Genomic DNA, 16276 nt, shown 5'->3' with positions numbered 1-16276 from the left:
TGATGGCCATTCTGACTGGTGTGAGATGATATCTCATTGTAGTTTTGATTTGCATTTCTCTAATGATTAATGATGTTGAGCATTCTTTCGTGTGTTTGTTGGCAGTCTGTATATCTTCTTTGGAGAAACGTCTATTTAGGTCTTCTGCCCATTTTTGGATTGGGTTGTTTGTTTTATTGTTACTGAGCTGCATGAGCTGCTTATAAATTTTGGAGATTAATCCTTTGTCAGTTGCTTCATTTGCAAATATTATCTCCCATTCTGAGGGTTGTCTTTTGGTCTTGTTTATGGTTTCCTTTGCTGTGCAAAAGCTTTGAAGTTTCATTAGGTCCCATGTGTTTATTTTTCTTTTTATTTCCATTTCTCTAGGAGGTGGGTCAAAAAGGATCTTGCTGTGATTTATGTCATAGAATGTCCTGCCTATGTTTTCCACTAAGAGTTTGATAGTTTCTGGCCTTACATTTAGGTCTTTAATCCATTTTGAGCTATTTTTGTGTATGGTGTTAGGGAGTGATCTAATCTCATACTTTTACATGTACCTGTCCAGTTTTCACAGCACCACTTATTGAAGAGGCTGTCCTTTCTCCACTCTACATTCCTGCCTCCTTTATCAAAGATAAGGTGACCATATGTGCGTGGGTTTATCTCTGGGCTTTCTATCCTGTTCCATTGATCTATCTTTCTGTTTTTGTGCCAGTACCATGCTGTCTTGATTACTGTAGCTTTGTAGTATAGTCTGAAGTCAGGGAGCCTGATTCCCCCAGCTCCGTTTTTCGTTCTCAAGGTTGCTTTGGCTATTCGGGGTCTTTTGTGTTTCCATACAAATTGTGAAATTTTTTGTTCTAGTTCTGTGAAAAATGCCAGTGGTAGTTTGATAGGGATTGCATTGAATGTGTAGATTGCTTTGGGTAGTAGAGTCATTTTCACAATGTTGATTCTTCCAATCCAAGAACATGGTATATCTCTCCATCCCCTTTTGACATCTCCTGCAGCTTGAGGCTCAAAGTGTCTCCTTCGGCAGCCAGAATTTCATTATCTTATATTATCCTAGTCTCCACGAGTGCCAGAAATCAGAAGCGGGGAGATGAAACATTGTCAGGCACACAGCCCCTTTCTGGGTCGAATCCACTTTCCAAATCTGTTGCAACCTCTCAGGCCAGGTTTAATCTCTGTCCCCCAAAACCTAATTATTCATTGGCTTAGACTACCTTCCCAGTATAATTGCTCATTCCCATGCTTTAGCTCAGCTCACTAAATGCTTCTCAGTTGGAGAATTTATCTGTGGCTCCTTAGAATGCAAGCCTATTCTAGTGGCGTTACTTCACACGCATGATACTCCATCAGGCAGGTGGAGGTGGAAAGGTACGACAAGAGGCCAGAGCCCTTTCTAATCTAAATGGACAAACTGGACTTGGAAAAAAAATCCTCATAGCTTGAGATTTATTCTCTGTCATCCTTGAACCAGGCAACAGCATGAAATCATTTCAACTATTTCTTTTATCCATTCAACAAGTATTTTTTAAGCTATGTGTCAGGCCTTGTGCTTAGCAAAAGTCCCTGACCACATGAAGCTGATAATTTAGTGGGGGAGGGAGGGGACAGTGGGGAAGACCATGTGACCTGACCAGCTCCACCTCTGGTCAGCATGTAGGTCAGCAGCAACAAGCAGTCTTTCCAGATCCAAACTCACTTTACCTGTGTGCAGGCCCATCATTTGCCTTGGTAAAGGCAAGTTAAACAGTGCCCTGGGACGGAGTTAAAAAGACCACCCTGGAGGATGATGTGCCATCTCGCTGGAGCTTTCTTCTTCTGGCAAAGTTTAGAAGACGTGGAAAGGGGATTGCATCCATTACAGATGCACTCCCTGCTTTCTGATGCCAACAGAAATGGGCCCAAGCGGTAACTGAAAATATACATTTGGAATCCACAAGAGAAACACGTGTAGAAAGCACGCTAGCTACCCTCTTCATTTTTGCTCATTATTGCACAAGCAGATCTTCACCTATGGGATGCTGTGCCTCAGAACTTTCGCTGTCAGGACACCGTCTGGGAGGCAAATGAGGGTACTCAGGTCAGCAATTAATCACAAAGCAGGCCAAGTGCACACGCTTCATTTCAGAACAATTCCGTAAACGCTCCCCCCACCCCCTCACTCGCAAGGTTTCATCTCCTAATTGCAAAAGGCTTTGGGGCATGGGAATGTCTTTGTGAATAAGAGCGGACTCAATTTGGGCCATCTCTCTAAAGAAGACAAGAGCGCTTCTCCAATTAATCAGCAAATGCTTGGCTCCAGCGTTCGGCCAAAGGATCGATTTACATAAAGCTACTTCTCAAGATGAATTTGCCTCTCCCTCGACTCCTTCCGCATGCCCCTTGTCCAGCCAGCATTAGACATGCTACTGGATTTCAGATTGACAATGTCAGCTACGACAATCAAATTAGGGATGAAAGCCTCAGAGGGTTGCCAAGAGAGAGGGACGGAGGGGAAGGAGGCGGTGGGAACAGTATGTCAGCCAGGGAGGAGGATGGATTGCACAGAAATGGGCTCCCTTTCCCAAACTCCATTGGCCAGACACACAGCTTCAAACAAAGGAAAATAAAACACCAATCTCCATCTTTTTGAACCGAGTGGACCGCTCCTCCCACCCCAACCAATATTGACAAATCAAAACAAAACATCTCATTGCGGGGCGGGGGGGGCGAGTTGGCAGGGGCCTGTCTCAGGTACTTGATTAGATCCTTAAGATCAGATGATTTTCAGCACCAGATTTCTGCACATGACGTAAGGATACCTGAATCACAGTTTTACTCCCTGAAGGGTACGTTGGTGATGAACGCACAGACTCAAGTCAGATGCCAGTAGTTGGAATCCTGGTGATGTTTTCTGGACCATTTAGTGGCACAGGGAAGTCAGGACCAGAATAGAAGGCACAATTGGGCTGATAATTAGAACTCCCCAATCCCGTCTAATGTAACTCATTTGTCACTAAATTGTGATAATCCCAGAGATTAGTATACTGTTGAGAGGCTAAGCCTCTGTACCACTGGCTGGAGAGGATCAGTCAATTATATGTAATGCTATTTCATGAACACAAAGAGCCTTAGTTGGGGCTGCATATGATAATCAAATGCAAAAAGCTTCTATTTGGACTGGAAGTATTGGTTATATCCTGTCAGCCCTAGAAGGGTGATGGTTTGGAAAGGCTCAGATTAATTCCTATGGCTAGAAGGAGATTCTTTGCTCCCAGGAGGGATGGCTGAATGACTGGAATATTTCAATTCATGACTTGCTTCCCCGAATCCAGAAGTTTCTATCTTGACTGGATCCCTTCCACATTTCCTACTGGTAACCCAAACCCGCCCGCTGTGCCCCCACCACCAAGCAGTACTCCACTGGGCTCCTTTAGATTGGCTCCAACATCTAAAACTCTTTCTCTCTCTCGGCAATGAGTGGACACATAGCTACGGCCTCCAGCCCCTAGCCTTACCCTAGAACTGCACTGTCTAACACAATAGGCATCAGCCGCGTGCGGTCATGGAGCGCTTAGAGGATGGCTGGCTCGAAGTGAGATGTACATAAAGCACACACCAGATTCCGAAGACTTGGTATGAAAAAAGAATTGTGAAGTATCTCACTAATATATGTTCATATTGATTTCATATTGAAATGATTATATCTTGGGTATGTCAGGTTAAGTTAAATACTTTATTATAATATTCATCTCAACTGTTTCTTTCTTTTGTTTTTTTGTTTCTTTGTTTTGTTGTTTTTTTGTTTTTTGCTGTACGCGGGCCTCTCACTGTTGTGGCCTCTCCCGTTGCGGAGCACAGGCTCCGGACGCACAGGCTCAGCGGCCATGGCTCACGGGCCCAGCCGCTCCGCGGCATGTGGGATCTTCCCAGACTGGGGCACGAACCCGTGTCCCCTGCATCGGCAGGCGGACTCCCAACCACTGCGCCACCAGGGAAGCCCTTTATTGTTTTTAATGCTGCTGAGAGAAACATTTTAATTGCATCAGTAGCTCATATGATACTTCCATGGGACAGCACTGTTCTAGAATTAGTGGGTCTTCCCTGGAGGGGTGCTGGCCTCCACACCCTTCAGCCCTTGAAGTGTTTTGTTGGCCAGCACATAGGGTTATTTGGTTTTGACTTAGGGGAAATTAATTTAAATGGGCCCTGCATTCCCCTAGCTCACCCCCTCACTATTATTATTGTCCACATTCAGCCTGCTTTACTCATTTGCTTTAACCTGCGAAACCTTAATACATTTGAGTCTGTGGTCTCTGGAACGACTGCCCAGAAAGGGTGCCCACACTAGTAACTACTCAGAGAGTAAACCAATAACCCTCACTCCATTTTCAGCCTTTTGTAGCAGCTCGTAGCCCTCAGCCCCTCAGAGGATCCTTAAGTTCCACTGTGCTTGAACACCAGGTCTTCATCTGCAGTCACGGCTCTAGATCTGCCACTCAGCCTGGCTGCGTCGTTCGGCTCACTACCTGCCCTCCAGTGATTTCTCCCCTAGATCGCAGCCCTCCTAGAAAACTGTAGGAAATCACTTGTCTGTGAGGCCCCACCAGGAATGTCCTCATCTCAGTCAAGCATAGTCTCACCTGCGCGTTTGGGAGGGACACAGTGCTTGGTTTGCCTCTGCCATATCTCTGAGATCCCAGGGAGGGGTGTAACCACCCATGAACTCTTAGTTCTTCCTAGGTCAGCCTCCAAACTGGGCCCCTGAGTGGCTTTCTAAAATATAGATTAGATGTTGTCACTCTGCCCGTCTCGGCCTCCCCCTGTAAGGAGACCCTATCCATCTATCATCTATCTATCTATCTATTTACCTACCTACCTACCTGCCTATCCATCCATCCATCCATCCATCCATCCATCCATCCATCCATCCACCTACCTACCTATCCAACCATCTATTTATCTATCTCTCTATCTATCTACCTACCTACGTACCTATCTATCCCATGGGCATTTCGCCCGACACCAGCAGCGTCACACCTGAGACACAGGAGGCCTTTGCATCTTGGACCCAAGCAGACTAGATACATAAAGAAGTAAGATGCTATGTTTCTTAACCTCATGCTAATGAAATGAAGGTAGTGATGTGCATTTATATCCTGCGTTCAAATATAGAAAGCACTTGCTTGTCCATTATCTATAATGCTTATCCTAATTTCACAGAAGTACAAGTTGAGGCTTAGAGAATTGTATTAATGCTCGTAAAGACACGCGGCTACAACATGAACTTAACACCTAATCACATACACTAATCATTCTACCCATGTTCTCACACTTGCCCAAAGTGTCCAGAACTCATTCCCAAGGTTTCTGATTCAGTAAGTCTGGGATGGGTCCTAGGAATTGGCATTAAACTTTTTTTATTATGGAATGGGCTTCCCTGGTGGCACAGTGGTTGAGAGTCCGCCTGCCGATGCAGGGGACGCGGGTTCGTGCCCCGGTCCGGGAGGATCCCACATGCCGCGGAGCGGCTAGGCCCGTGAGCCATGGCCGCTGAGCCTGCGCATCCGGAGCCTGTGCTCCGCAACGGGAGAGGCCACAACAGTGAGAGGCCCGCATACCACACACACACACACACACACACACACACACAATTTTATTATGGAAAATTTCACTCTTGTGTAAAAGTCAAGCACAGATTATAAATGTACCCCCTTTATACCCATCACTCAGCTCTAATAAGTATCAACTCATGGCCAATCTTGTTTCATCTATACTTCTACCCGGTTCTCCCTCTTCTATATTATTTTGAAGCAAAACCCAGACATCATCATTTCATCCTTAATTATTTCAGTATGTATCTCTCAAAGATAAAGACATAAATGAAAAGAACAATAATAACGTAGCAAATATATCAAAACACAATACCATGATCATATCTAAATTATTTTAAAAACCAGGGATCCGTATGTTTTTCAAAGCATCATCAGTAAATTCTGATCAGGTAGATGGTGAGCCCCACTGTGAGAACAGCTGCCCCGTGCCATGCCAGCTCTTAATAACATTTTCAAACTGTCCTGATTTTTATCAAACTGTCCACTTTAAAAGACAAATCCATGGGCTTCCCTGGTGGCACAGTGGGTAAGAATCCGCCTGCCAATGCAGGGGACACGGGTTCGAGCCCTGGCCCAGGAAGATCCCACATGCCGCGAAGCAACTAAGCCCGTGTGCCACAATTACTGAGCCTGTGCTCTAGAGCCCGCACGCCACAACTACTGAAGCCTGTGCGCCATAACTACTGAAGGCTGCACGCCTAGAGTCCGTGCTCCGCAACAAGAGAAGCCACCGCAGTGAGAAGCCTGCGCACCGCAACAAAGAGTGAGTCCCACTCACTACAACTAGAGAAAACCCACACGCAGCAACGAAGACCCAATGCAGCCATAGATAGATAGATAGATAGATAAATAGATAGATAGATAGGTAGATAGATAGATAAAATCCAAAATACTTGATGAAACGAATCTGCATCTCTGCAAGTCCCAGTGATTCAGATTGGCATCTTTCCCTTTCCCTGCTCCTAAAATCCAAAAAAGATTTTGGACCTCGAGTAAAACAAAACTGTGAATTATTTTCCTTGGTGGTTAGGAACAGTCTTGCAGTGTGAATTAAATACAGGCTTCCTTCTTGTTGAAAAGGAAAAAAGAGTGAAACTGCAGCTCTTATTTTTTGAGGTGTCTAGATGTTTATGTTCATATAAAGGAGTCTGTTTATTTGTATCTGGGGTCAATGAGATGCAAGTTCCAGGAGTACAGAAACTTGGTTCTGTTCATTTTTGTGTCTCAGTAGTGTAGCACGTAGTAGGTGCTCAATTCATTTTTTTGTTGAGTGAAGTAAGAATCTGAACTGGCATTTAATCCACCAATGTTAAACACCTGAACGCTCTGACTAGGACTTTTCTAATGAGCTTATCAAAGAAGGCACAGTGGAAGGATCTCTTATTGAAATGTTTCATTCAGTAACTTTTTCACATCAAGGGAGCAGGCAGTGTCAACTCTTAATGCCGTGAAATATTAGAAACCCAGCCGGAGCAGTGGGAAATCATTGTTTTCATCCCCCATTGATACTTTGAGTCTCTGGGTCTCTGAGATAGGTGGCATTTCTTGCAGGAAATGATTCAGGTACTCCACTGTAATCTCCCTCAGACAGAGGATGCTATTAACTGGACACTCAGCTGGAGGTACCAGGGCTTCCTAGCTGGGACATACGTTTGGGGCTCATTTGGTTTTGACAGTGACCCAACTGCAAACATATAATCTTGCTTATTAAGATAAATCACCCGCACAAGACATTTACCTTTTAAGATAAATCCTCCCCGAAGCCCACATTGTAAAACCCCCAGGGAATAATTTTTCCTGCATTATCTGTCCCTCCTGCTGTATCAAATAAGGTAAGCAAAACAATATCTTTCTCTTTGGATCCTAGAGCAGAGTGATGTGTCATGGTTACCATATTTGAGGAGTTGGGGGTAGGGGATCAAGGTTCAGCTTTGTATAGGATGGTGGCATTGAGAGTCCAAGAAATTTTAGATTCATAGATTATCCATCAGAAATGAAATGAGTTTGGATTGAAACCTACTGCACCAGTGGGCGGCTTCTTCCTACTAGGCAGTGAGTGACTAGGAAAGTAATTTTAATACACACTCAGGGCAAAGAGAATCAGAATCGCAATTCACTGCCCTGATCCCAAATCCAATAAAGGATTCTAAATATAAATGCTTTTAGGTCATCCCCTCTTTTAGTTTGGCTACTCAAGAGTTGATGGATTTTTTTCTTTTTAATGTTACTAAAAAGGCATTTGATTCGTCTTAGTGCAAAGGGTTTGGGGAGGTAGATAAAGAAGGTACCAGATTGGGTTGCTCCAGTTTTCTTTGCTCAGTTGCTTCCCACCCCCTACCATGCATGGCCTCTTGATCCTTGATCCTGGATATGTCATCTTTCAGGGGTGATTTTTTTTAATCTTCTGAGATTAAAGATTTTTTTAAAAACATCTTTCCTGATTTAGGAAAACTGACCTTGAAGCCTTCTTATGAAATGCTTTGGTTTGGATCCCTTGGGTTCCCTTTGCTGACATTGGCCCCCATCTCCTGATTCTTTGGACTTTGCTGCTGAAAGTCGTGGCTGGGAACTTCTTCGGCAACCTGTCCTTGAGTTGCTAGTGTCACTTCATCCAGCCTTATGGAGAACAGGCAGAGCCAGGGAATTTGCATTTCTCCTGGGTGGTCTAACCAACGACTGTCTGATGCTGGGCTACAAAGACCCAGATCCCTTGGTTAGAGACAGGAGCTTCCCAGGGTTTGGGGCTAAGACCAGCACTTTACCTAATTGTCCTTTATTTCCTTCTCCAACCTATTTCCTCCATCCCTTACTTGCCTCTCCCAGGAGTACTTTGTGAATCCGTCACTTGGTCAAGCATCTGCGTCTGAGCGAGCCCAACCTAAGACAGAACTTTACTCCTGAATCAACCTCTCCTGTTTTATCCAAAAGAATCTAGAGTCAAATATGGATACTCGTATCTAGATGATAGATGAGGGGAAGTTTAACCTCCCTCAGACTTTATGGAAAGAATATTAGCAATGTTTATATGTTCTATCCTTTGCAGAGTTGTAGGCATATGTCCTGAGGCTAGTGAAAAGGGACATTTTCAGCGATGCAAATCCAGGGCTAAATGGAGGGAAAGTCCAAGAAATACGTGCAGCCTTTCACTGAATGCCTCCAGGGTTCCAGGTTCTGTGCAAAGTATACACATACCAATTCATTTCATCCTCAGTATCAATCTGCAAGAGATCAGTAAAATTCATAGCCTCGCTGTAAAGATGGGGAACCTGAGGCACAGAGCATTTCAGTAGTTTGTGTGATCATACAGCTAATAAGTGGCTTTATCCACTTCCCACACAAGAATTCCCCAATTCTTGAGGAGCTTCCAAGTCCCATTCTGTACCTTCGGAATAATTCGACATGGACCTCTAGGAGCCATAAACTTCCATTTAACACAGACAGGACTTTCTGGTAGCATGAAGGTGACCGAGACAAACGCATTGTCCCCACCAGAGCAAAAAGGAGAGCATTTACCTGTTTCTTGCCTTGCCTGGTAAACATGGGGAGGTAGGGGTGGGGTGAAGGTGGGGACTGTCATTCACTCTTGCTCTGAGAACAAAGCATGTCTGACATTGCAGGGAGAGCCCCGGGAAGCATTTCAAAAGCTCCACTGGAACTAGACAACCTTTCAATCCATTTATCAAAGCGTCTGCAGTCCCTGTTTCAAGGTAGATGAAGCAATAATAAATTTGCGAAGAAAGTTAATCTGTGTCCAAAGCATTTTAGTAAATTAAAAAGGGGGGGGATGTTGGCTGGAAGGGGGATATATTGGCTCTTGCCAACTCCTATTTGACTTACTGTCTCCTTAATAAGTCCTCTCTGGTCTGGTGTTTTTGGATGGAATGATCAGCCAGTTAATCATTTTCCAGAAGCAGGAAAATGCACTTTAGCTAATGCAGTTCGCCTTTCTTTCAGAATCCTAATTATTTAAAAAGGCATCCCAGTCGGGAACCCCACTTCCCAACCAAGAAAGCCTTTCCCACCAGCCATCTTCCTTTATTTCCCCAGAAAATCCCAGCTCACCATTCTTTCTCTCACCCTACTCCAACCTCATCCCGTTCATCTAAGGTTAAAAAAAAAAAAAAGCAAGTTCCCTTTCAAACCTGGTCACTTTTGAGCCTTTTCCCGCAGGAAGAGGGAGGCAGTAAACCCCCAGCAAGCAATTGGCCGGAACTAAGCTCGTGGGCACTATGGATAGATTTTGTTATTTTTATTTAAGTGTCAGCCGAAAATGGTGGCTCTTGTCTCTCTCAAGGATAGTACTTAACAATAGCTCCATGCTCTGGCATCACGCTGAGATAAACACACTATTAGGAACCCCCACAAAAGCCCCGAGATAATTGTGAAGGGACAGTTACCGAAAATGAAGCGCCCAGCCCTGAACCCTCCTCCACGCCCCATCAGTAACACCATTAAAGCTGCCAGTTTGTCAGCCCACTGGAGGTATTTATGAAATCAATATACAGTCCTGCAGATGGATGGCCGCGGTATTGTTAGCCAGAGAAGAGAGGCTCAATGGAAAATAAAATTAATAAAATTTACAAGCAGATTGTCATGGGTAGCAGATAAATTCCCTACAATCTACTGTTTCGCTCAATTGCGGCAGGAGGAAAGCCATGGCAGGGAGACGGAAAGAGCTGTACTTTCAACGAGGCTCCTGAAAGTAGGAGCAACCCTGGGTATAGTTACAGCGAGAAAATAGTGAACGGAAACCCAAGTGGCCGTCCCATCCAAGTGCAGAGTTTTGTCTGTGTGACCGCTTTCGTGGGAGATTGCCCAGCAACTCCATCAGATTTTTCTGCTTAAATACGGCTGTTCTTTCTTCATCCCACTGTACTGCAAACCAGAACCCTCATACAATTGCTATTCTTTCAGTATACCGGGGTGCCTTAAACTCAAAGGGTTAATGCATAATTGGGATATGTACCCCTACATCTGGCTTCCAAGCGTTTTTAGAGCTGATTGTTCTAAACTTCTCTCCTGTATCCTCCACCTGCCCCTGATTTTGATCATTAGCCGTTTGCCAAAAGTGTGGCCTGAGCTGTTTCCCAGAGCGGCCAAAACTAGCATCTGAGCCTGGGAGGCTAGCGGGCAGGGGCTTGCTGTCCCGGAGACCAGCCTTCACTTGGCAGAAAAGACCGGGCCCATTGTGGCTGCCAGAGCCTGGGGTATAGCCCAGATGCCTGGTGGAAATTGCATTAGTCAGATGACAGGACCTGGGCCCCTTTCTCTTGGAGGCTGATGGAGAGCAGAGGAGTGGCCTTGGTGACACTGCCTGACCTCTACTGTCATCGTGGGCTTTGTTCAGCGCCCCGACTCCAGGCTGGAGCCCTGCTCATTGAATCAGGCCCAGCCAGGGGAGCCTGCAGTGGGGCTCCCTGTGCATTTGAATTTACTTATATCAGTCACAGGCAGAGGAAACTGGATTTGAGATGGGGAGCACCCTGTTATTCAGCCCCAGGATTTCTCTCTGTATTCATCTCTGCACCCTACCCCAACTCTGAGCCTTGCCTTGATATCTAACAGCGGCCCCAGACAATCCCCACGTGTCTTGAGTTTTAGCCCGCCACTCAGAGTTGCCCGCTCAGCTCAGCCGATGAGAGCAGAAAAATGGGCTCCTCTCTTCTGCTTTCTATGTTTCCTCCTGCTTCCTGGCAAAATGATGATTTAGAGGGCCCAGGTTTTAGTGGAGGATGGTCGTCTGACCTCTCTTTCCAAATATATTTGGAGTCATCTATAGCTTTTGATTAGGTGCCCCTGGAAAATCAGTGTGGGAGTGTCCATCCGTCTCTAGGACAACACAGCAATTTAAGACGCGTTTACCCTGTGACCCAGCACATTCTCCTTATAGGACTTTATACCAAGGAAGCAGCTGTACAAGTGTCCTCAAAATGTGTGGGCAGGAAAATTCATCCTGGTGTTTCCTTAAATGGCAAGTAAATAAATACCTAGCGCCGTGGGATCATATAGCCATCTATAGAATTGGATGATAAACAGCCATTAAAAATGTTGGCATAGGGGCTTCCCTGGTGGCGCAGTGGTTGAGAGTCTGCCTGCCGACGCAGGGGACACGGGTTCGTGCCCCGGTCCGGGAAGATCCCACATGCCGTGGAGCGGCTGGGCCCGTGAGCCATGGCCGCTGAGCCTGCACGTCCGGAGCCTGTGCTCCGCAACGGGAGAGGCCGCAACAGTGAGAGGCCCGTGTACCGCAAAAAAAAAAATGTTGGCATACATGTACTGTTAATGACAGGAACAGATGTTCTCAATATAGTATGCGAAAAAAGAGGTTAAAACAGACTACATACTATGAGATCAGATTGATAAAATTTATATATATATTACTCCTAATTGGTAACAGTGGTTGTGCCTGGGTAGGTAATTTTTTACCTTAATATCTGAAGGTTTTTGTGTTCTTTGCAAAATAATGGATATATATATATATGATTGATACACATATATATGCTTGATTGCTTACTAAGACCCCAAGCAAGCTTGGCGTATGAATGAAAACAAGTGCATGTGTTTGGTCCAGCAAAAAATAAAACTGGAAAACAAAATGAAAAAAAAAAAAGCATGGGTCTTAGGAAAGGATATTGAGGCTTTGGGGATTCTTAAAGGGGACCCTGGTACAAGGCTTGGGTTTGAGCCAGCTTCAGGACCTGACACTTTGTCCCTTCCCCTCCCTGCTCAGAGCAACATGTTAGCATTGCTAAATGCTACATGAGGTGCAGTGGGACCCCCATTTTGGGTGGGTTTGTGGAAATGCAATTTGAATTCATCATGCCTGTCACTAGCACGATCCAGGTGGCCCCCAGGGGTCTCTCTGGGGCTCTCGAAAAGCAGAGAGGGTCATCCCCCATCGGAAAGTCAGGATGGCCAGGCTCCATTCCAATCTCAGATGAGAAAGGCAGAGAGAGTCCCTGAGAAGATGGGAGATTGAGTGGTGTTGACCCTGCGGTGGGGGAGGGATGCTGTGCGGAGGCGGAGGAAGGGGTCATCTCTGGGAGGTGGCAGAACAAGAGAATTGGGTGTAGTGTGTGTGCAACAAATAACCCAGCACTTGGCTCGTGGCCTGGAGGTGTGAGACCACCCACAGAGCCCGCCCTGGAGGCGAGCCGCTGGCCCGGTAACCATTTCAGCAAGGCCATCGCTAGAAGAACAATGTGAAGGCTTGTAAGCAGCCTGGGGCCTGAGACTAAACAGTCCCCCAAACACTCCTGACCGCAGAGGCAGCCTCCAGAGGGGTTTTGTTATCATAATGAGATGCAGATAAAGCCGGGCCTGTGTCCTTAATGCCTGTGCCTCTTCTCTTCTTGTTTAGAGATCTGAGTGAAAACCAGATCCTGGGGATCCCGAGGAAGGCGTTCCGAGGCATCGCAGACGTGAAGAACCTGTAAGTGATGTTTTTGTTGCTTCGCTGTAGAGGTGGTTCTCCGGCCAGAGCAGGGGTGAGGGACATGGGACAGGGAGGGAGTATCCCCGTGACTTGTGCCCTCAGTCCAGGCGCCTTTGAGACAGATTGAGGGGTGTGCTTAAGTGGTTTCCAGGGAACACACGTCGAACAACACGGCAGCTCCAGGGAGTCTTATTCTTCTCTGGAGATTTGTCCCCAGGTATGAACATAGAGTCCCAGACCTGAGTCACAGCCTGGCCGCACTCTGTGGGCCTGGGGCTCGACTCAGCTTCTCCCAAGGTCATCACCTTCTATAAAATAGGGATGATAGCCTGGTGGGGTATTGATGCAAACGAGAAAATGTTTTTTACGCTTAGTGCCTCGTACATAGTAAGTGTTCTGTAAATGGGAGACAAAGATGGTGAAGATCTCACTGTTAGGATCTTATGAGGGAGAGTCAGGACTTGTGTCCCAGGATCATGGGGAGACATAGCCAGATCTACTGCACTAGGTGCTTGGGGTTTTTCTTAATTTTTATTTGGAAATAATTATTGATTCACAGGAAGTTTCAAAAATAGTAGACTAGTCTGTGTTCGCTTTTACCCAGTTTTCTCCCAGTGGTAACACCCTGTATAACTCTCATATAATATTAAGCCAGAAAATTGACATGAGTGCAATCCACAGACCTTATTCTTCAGATGTCCCAGTTTTACACACGCTCACTTGTGTCTGTGTGCGCACATGTGCGCATGTGCAATTCTGTGTCATTTTATCACGTGCAGATTCCGTTGCCCATTACTGCAACTGATGCAGAACTGTCCCATCACCACGCTTTTGAACTTGCCAAATAACCTTTGTTGCTTCCTACCTGGCCCCCTGCTGTCTGCTGCTTATCAGGACTCCCGGGCCCTTCCCTTCATGAGGAGTGTGCCTCCTGAATTTCTGTCTACACCACTGTGCCCATGTGTTTGGAGAGGGGTACACAGAAGGCATTTCTGCCCACTGACCTCCTCCACAGGCTTGCAGGAGATTTTTTTTTTTTTTTTTGAGATTTTTTTTAAAACTGCTTTAGCTCTTAGTTCTCCCTGTAAGTACTGCAGGGACTTTGGCGTGCCGGGAAGCTGATGTTGGCTTTCTGATACAAGCTATGTGCCTCCCCTTTGCTGAGAACGGAGCAGAAAGCTTTAGGCGTTTGACATGCATAGCACACCAGAGGGCAGAGGCATCTGGGGTGCAGGGAGCAGGGTAAAGAGAGCACTTTGCAAGGGGCTCCAGACAGCAGGCTACCCATTGCTTCATCTGGGAGCATTTGCCCACAAGCAGGAGCGGGCCGGGAGGAGCAGACAAAGCTGCAGAAAGTGTGACTCGAGATGGTGCACATAAAGCAAAACTAAGAGGTTGTGTTGATTAGCATCCCAGAAAAGCAAGACGAGAGGGGAACTTACAGATCAGCAGTGGGAAAAGTGAGGACCAGAGAAGGGCAGTGACTAATTTAAAGTCAACCAGCTTCTTGATGGTTGAGCCCTAAATTAACATCTTACATACATAAAGTGGTATATCTAGCCTATCTCATGGCTCTAATTTTAAATGGGCCAGTTAATAAGAAAACATATTGTGGTGATAGATAAGCAGGGCTGTGTAATTACCAACTACATTTTTGATTCTCAAGAAGGTGATTCAGTCTCACAGTGGTCCTCAATAGTTGCTGGGGTTTGGGGGGGGTCATTGTTGTTGTTTTCCTGTACTGTCTCTAACTTCACAAAGGCCTCAGGAGCTAAAAGTGTTAAGAGTCCGCAAACTCAAGAACTACGGACAGGCCCTCCTTCTCCCCCTGGATGTGTGTCCTAAACGGCAAGGATCTAGTGGGACAGGGGAGGAGAGTAAACTCACTGCTTAAAGGATGAATTAACCAACAAAACGAAAGGGGTTGGTTACTTCATACATCTAATCAGTTCAGTCACCATACTCTGGGGGGCCAGGACTTCTAAGACCCAGATGTGTAATTCTCAGGTGACTTACGGTATGATTGGGGACAAGAAACGTGCATACGAGAGGAAGTTTAACAATTTAACAGTCCACAGCAAAATGGTCCAGTGAGTGGCCAGGGATTTTGAAGGACTGTCAGAGCTCAGAGAAGAACAGTAGCTTTAGGCAGTGTCGCCCAAAGGGTGGCCATCTGATTAATCTGTGTCTGGTTCCCAGCTGTTCTGCGTACTGAGTCTGTGACCCTCGGGTACAGTACTTGACGCTTCTGAGCCTAGATTTCTTCCAGAGGGAGAGGAGGGTAAGAATTGTACCCAACCTCTTAGCGGTCTTGTGAAGGTGAATGAAATGATGTGTATGAATAACTCAGTACTACGCTTGGCATGTGGAAGGTGCTTAGAAAGTTCTAGCTACTATTACTGCTGTCTTCCTTTGTTGTTGTTATAATTGTAAAGACTTTCACGGAGCCCGGAATGATGATTGGAATTTGCCGAATGAACAGGCAAATAGCGTGTGCAGAGTGGGGAGGCAAACCTATACAAGGTGTGTTTTAAGGGACCTACGCCGAGCCGTCTCATGGGAGTGGAGGGATTATGACGCGGAGTAATAGGTGATCAGGTCAGAAAGAGAAGTGGGGACCAGGTGGTGGCAAGCCTCGCCTGCAAGGAGTATGGACTTTAGATGTAGGTACTGAGAAGGTGACTAGCTTCCGATCTGGGAAAGGTCATGATGAAACCATTGATTCTGGAAGAGGAACCTAGGACAGGAGAAGGTGGAAGAAGGAGGGGGCCGGTGGGAGATGAGGCTGTGGTCCAACGTGAGGGATCAGGGCTCGCAGTCAGGAATGAAAGGAGGAGCCCCCAGTAAGACGCCAGTAGAGACCGAGGCAAGAGAAGTGGCAATCCACGAGTTAGTAGAGGCCAGGGAAAGGAAGGGGAAAATGATAAGTTCCATATTTGGATGACACCGAGAACGATGGCACATTCTCATAGTCATTCATCCATGCAGCCCTCAAAATGTTTTTCGAGCTCCTACTACATGCCAGTTCTGGGGGTAAATGCAGGAAGTAAGATACGTATCTGTGAGCTCTGCCTTCTTGGAGCTCCCACTCCACAGAGGTTGAAAGATCAGGGGAAGAACCAGGCTGAAAGATGTTGATTTGAGTGCAAAGTAGTGTCCCCTCTTCCACAGTCAGTGTGGACGGAGCGTCTTCTATGTGTTGGTGAATTTGACATCCTGTCCTGTTTCTACTGGTTATGGGACTTTGGTCTGTGAC

General features: G+C 46.1%; 1 protein-coding gene across 1 annotated transcript in view; it reads left to right on the top strand.

Annotated features, from left to right (window-relative positions):
* SLIT3 (slit guidance ligand 3) overlaps nt 1–16276 on the top strand; it is a 611722-nt gene that overhangs the window by 383138 nt on the left and 212308 nt on the right. The window contains exon 5 of the mRNA XM_022595144.2: nt 12946–13017. Within this exon, the coding sequence (XP_022450852.2) occupies nt 12946–13017 (72 nt within the window). The remainder of the gene's footprint in view (nt 1–12945; nt 13018–16276) is intronic.

The sequence above is a fragment of the Delphinapterus leucas genome, chromosome 3 (assembly GCF_059928025.1).
Source record: "Delphinapterus leucas isolate spDelLeu-1000000601 "Yukka" chromosome 3, BTC_Dleu_Yukka2, whole genome shotgun sequence".
Taxonomy (NCBI): Eukaryota; Metazoa; Chordata; class Mammalia; order Artiodactyla; family Monodontidae; genus Delphinapterus; species Delphinapterus leucas.
This window is presented reverse-complemented; position numbering and strand designations above follow the sequence as displayed.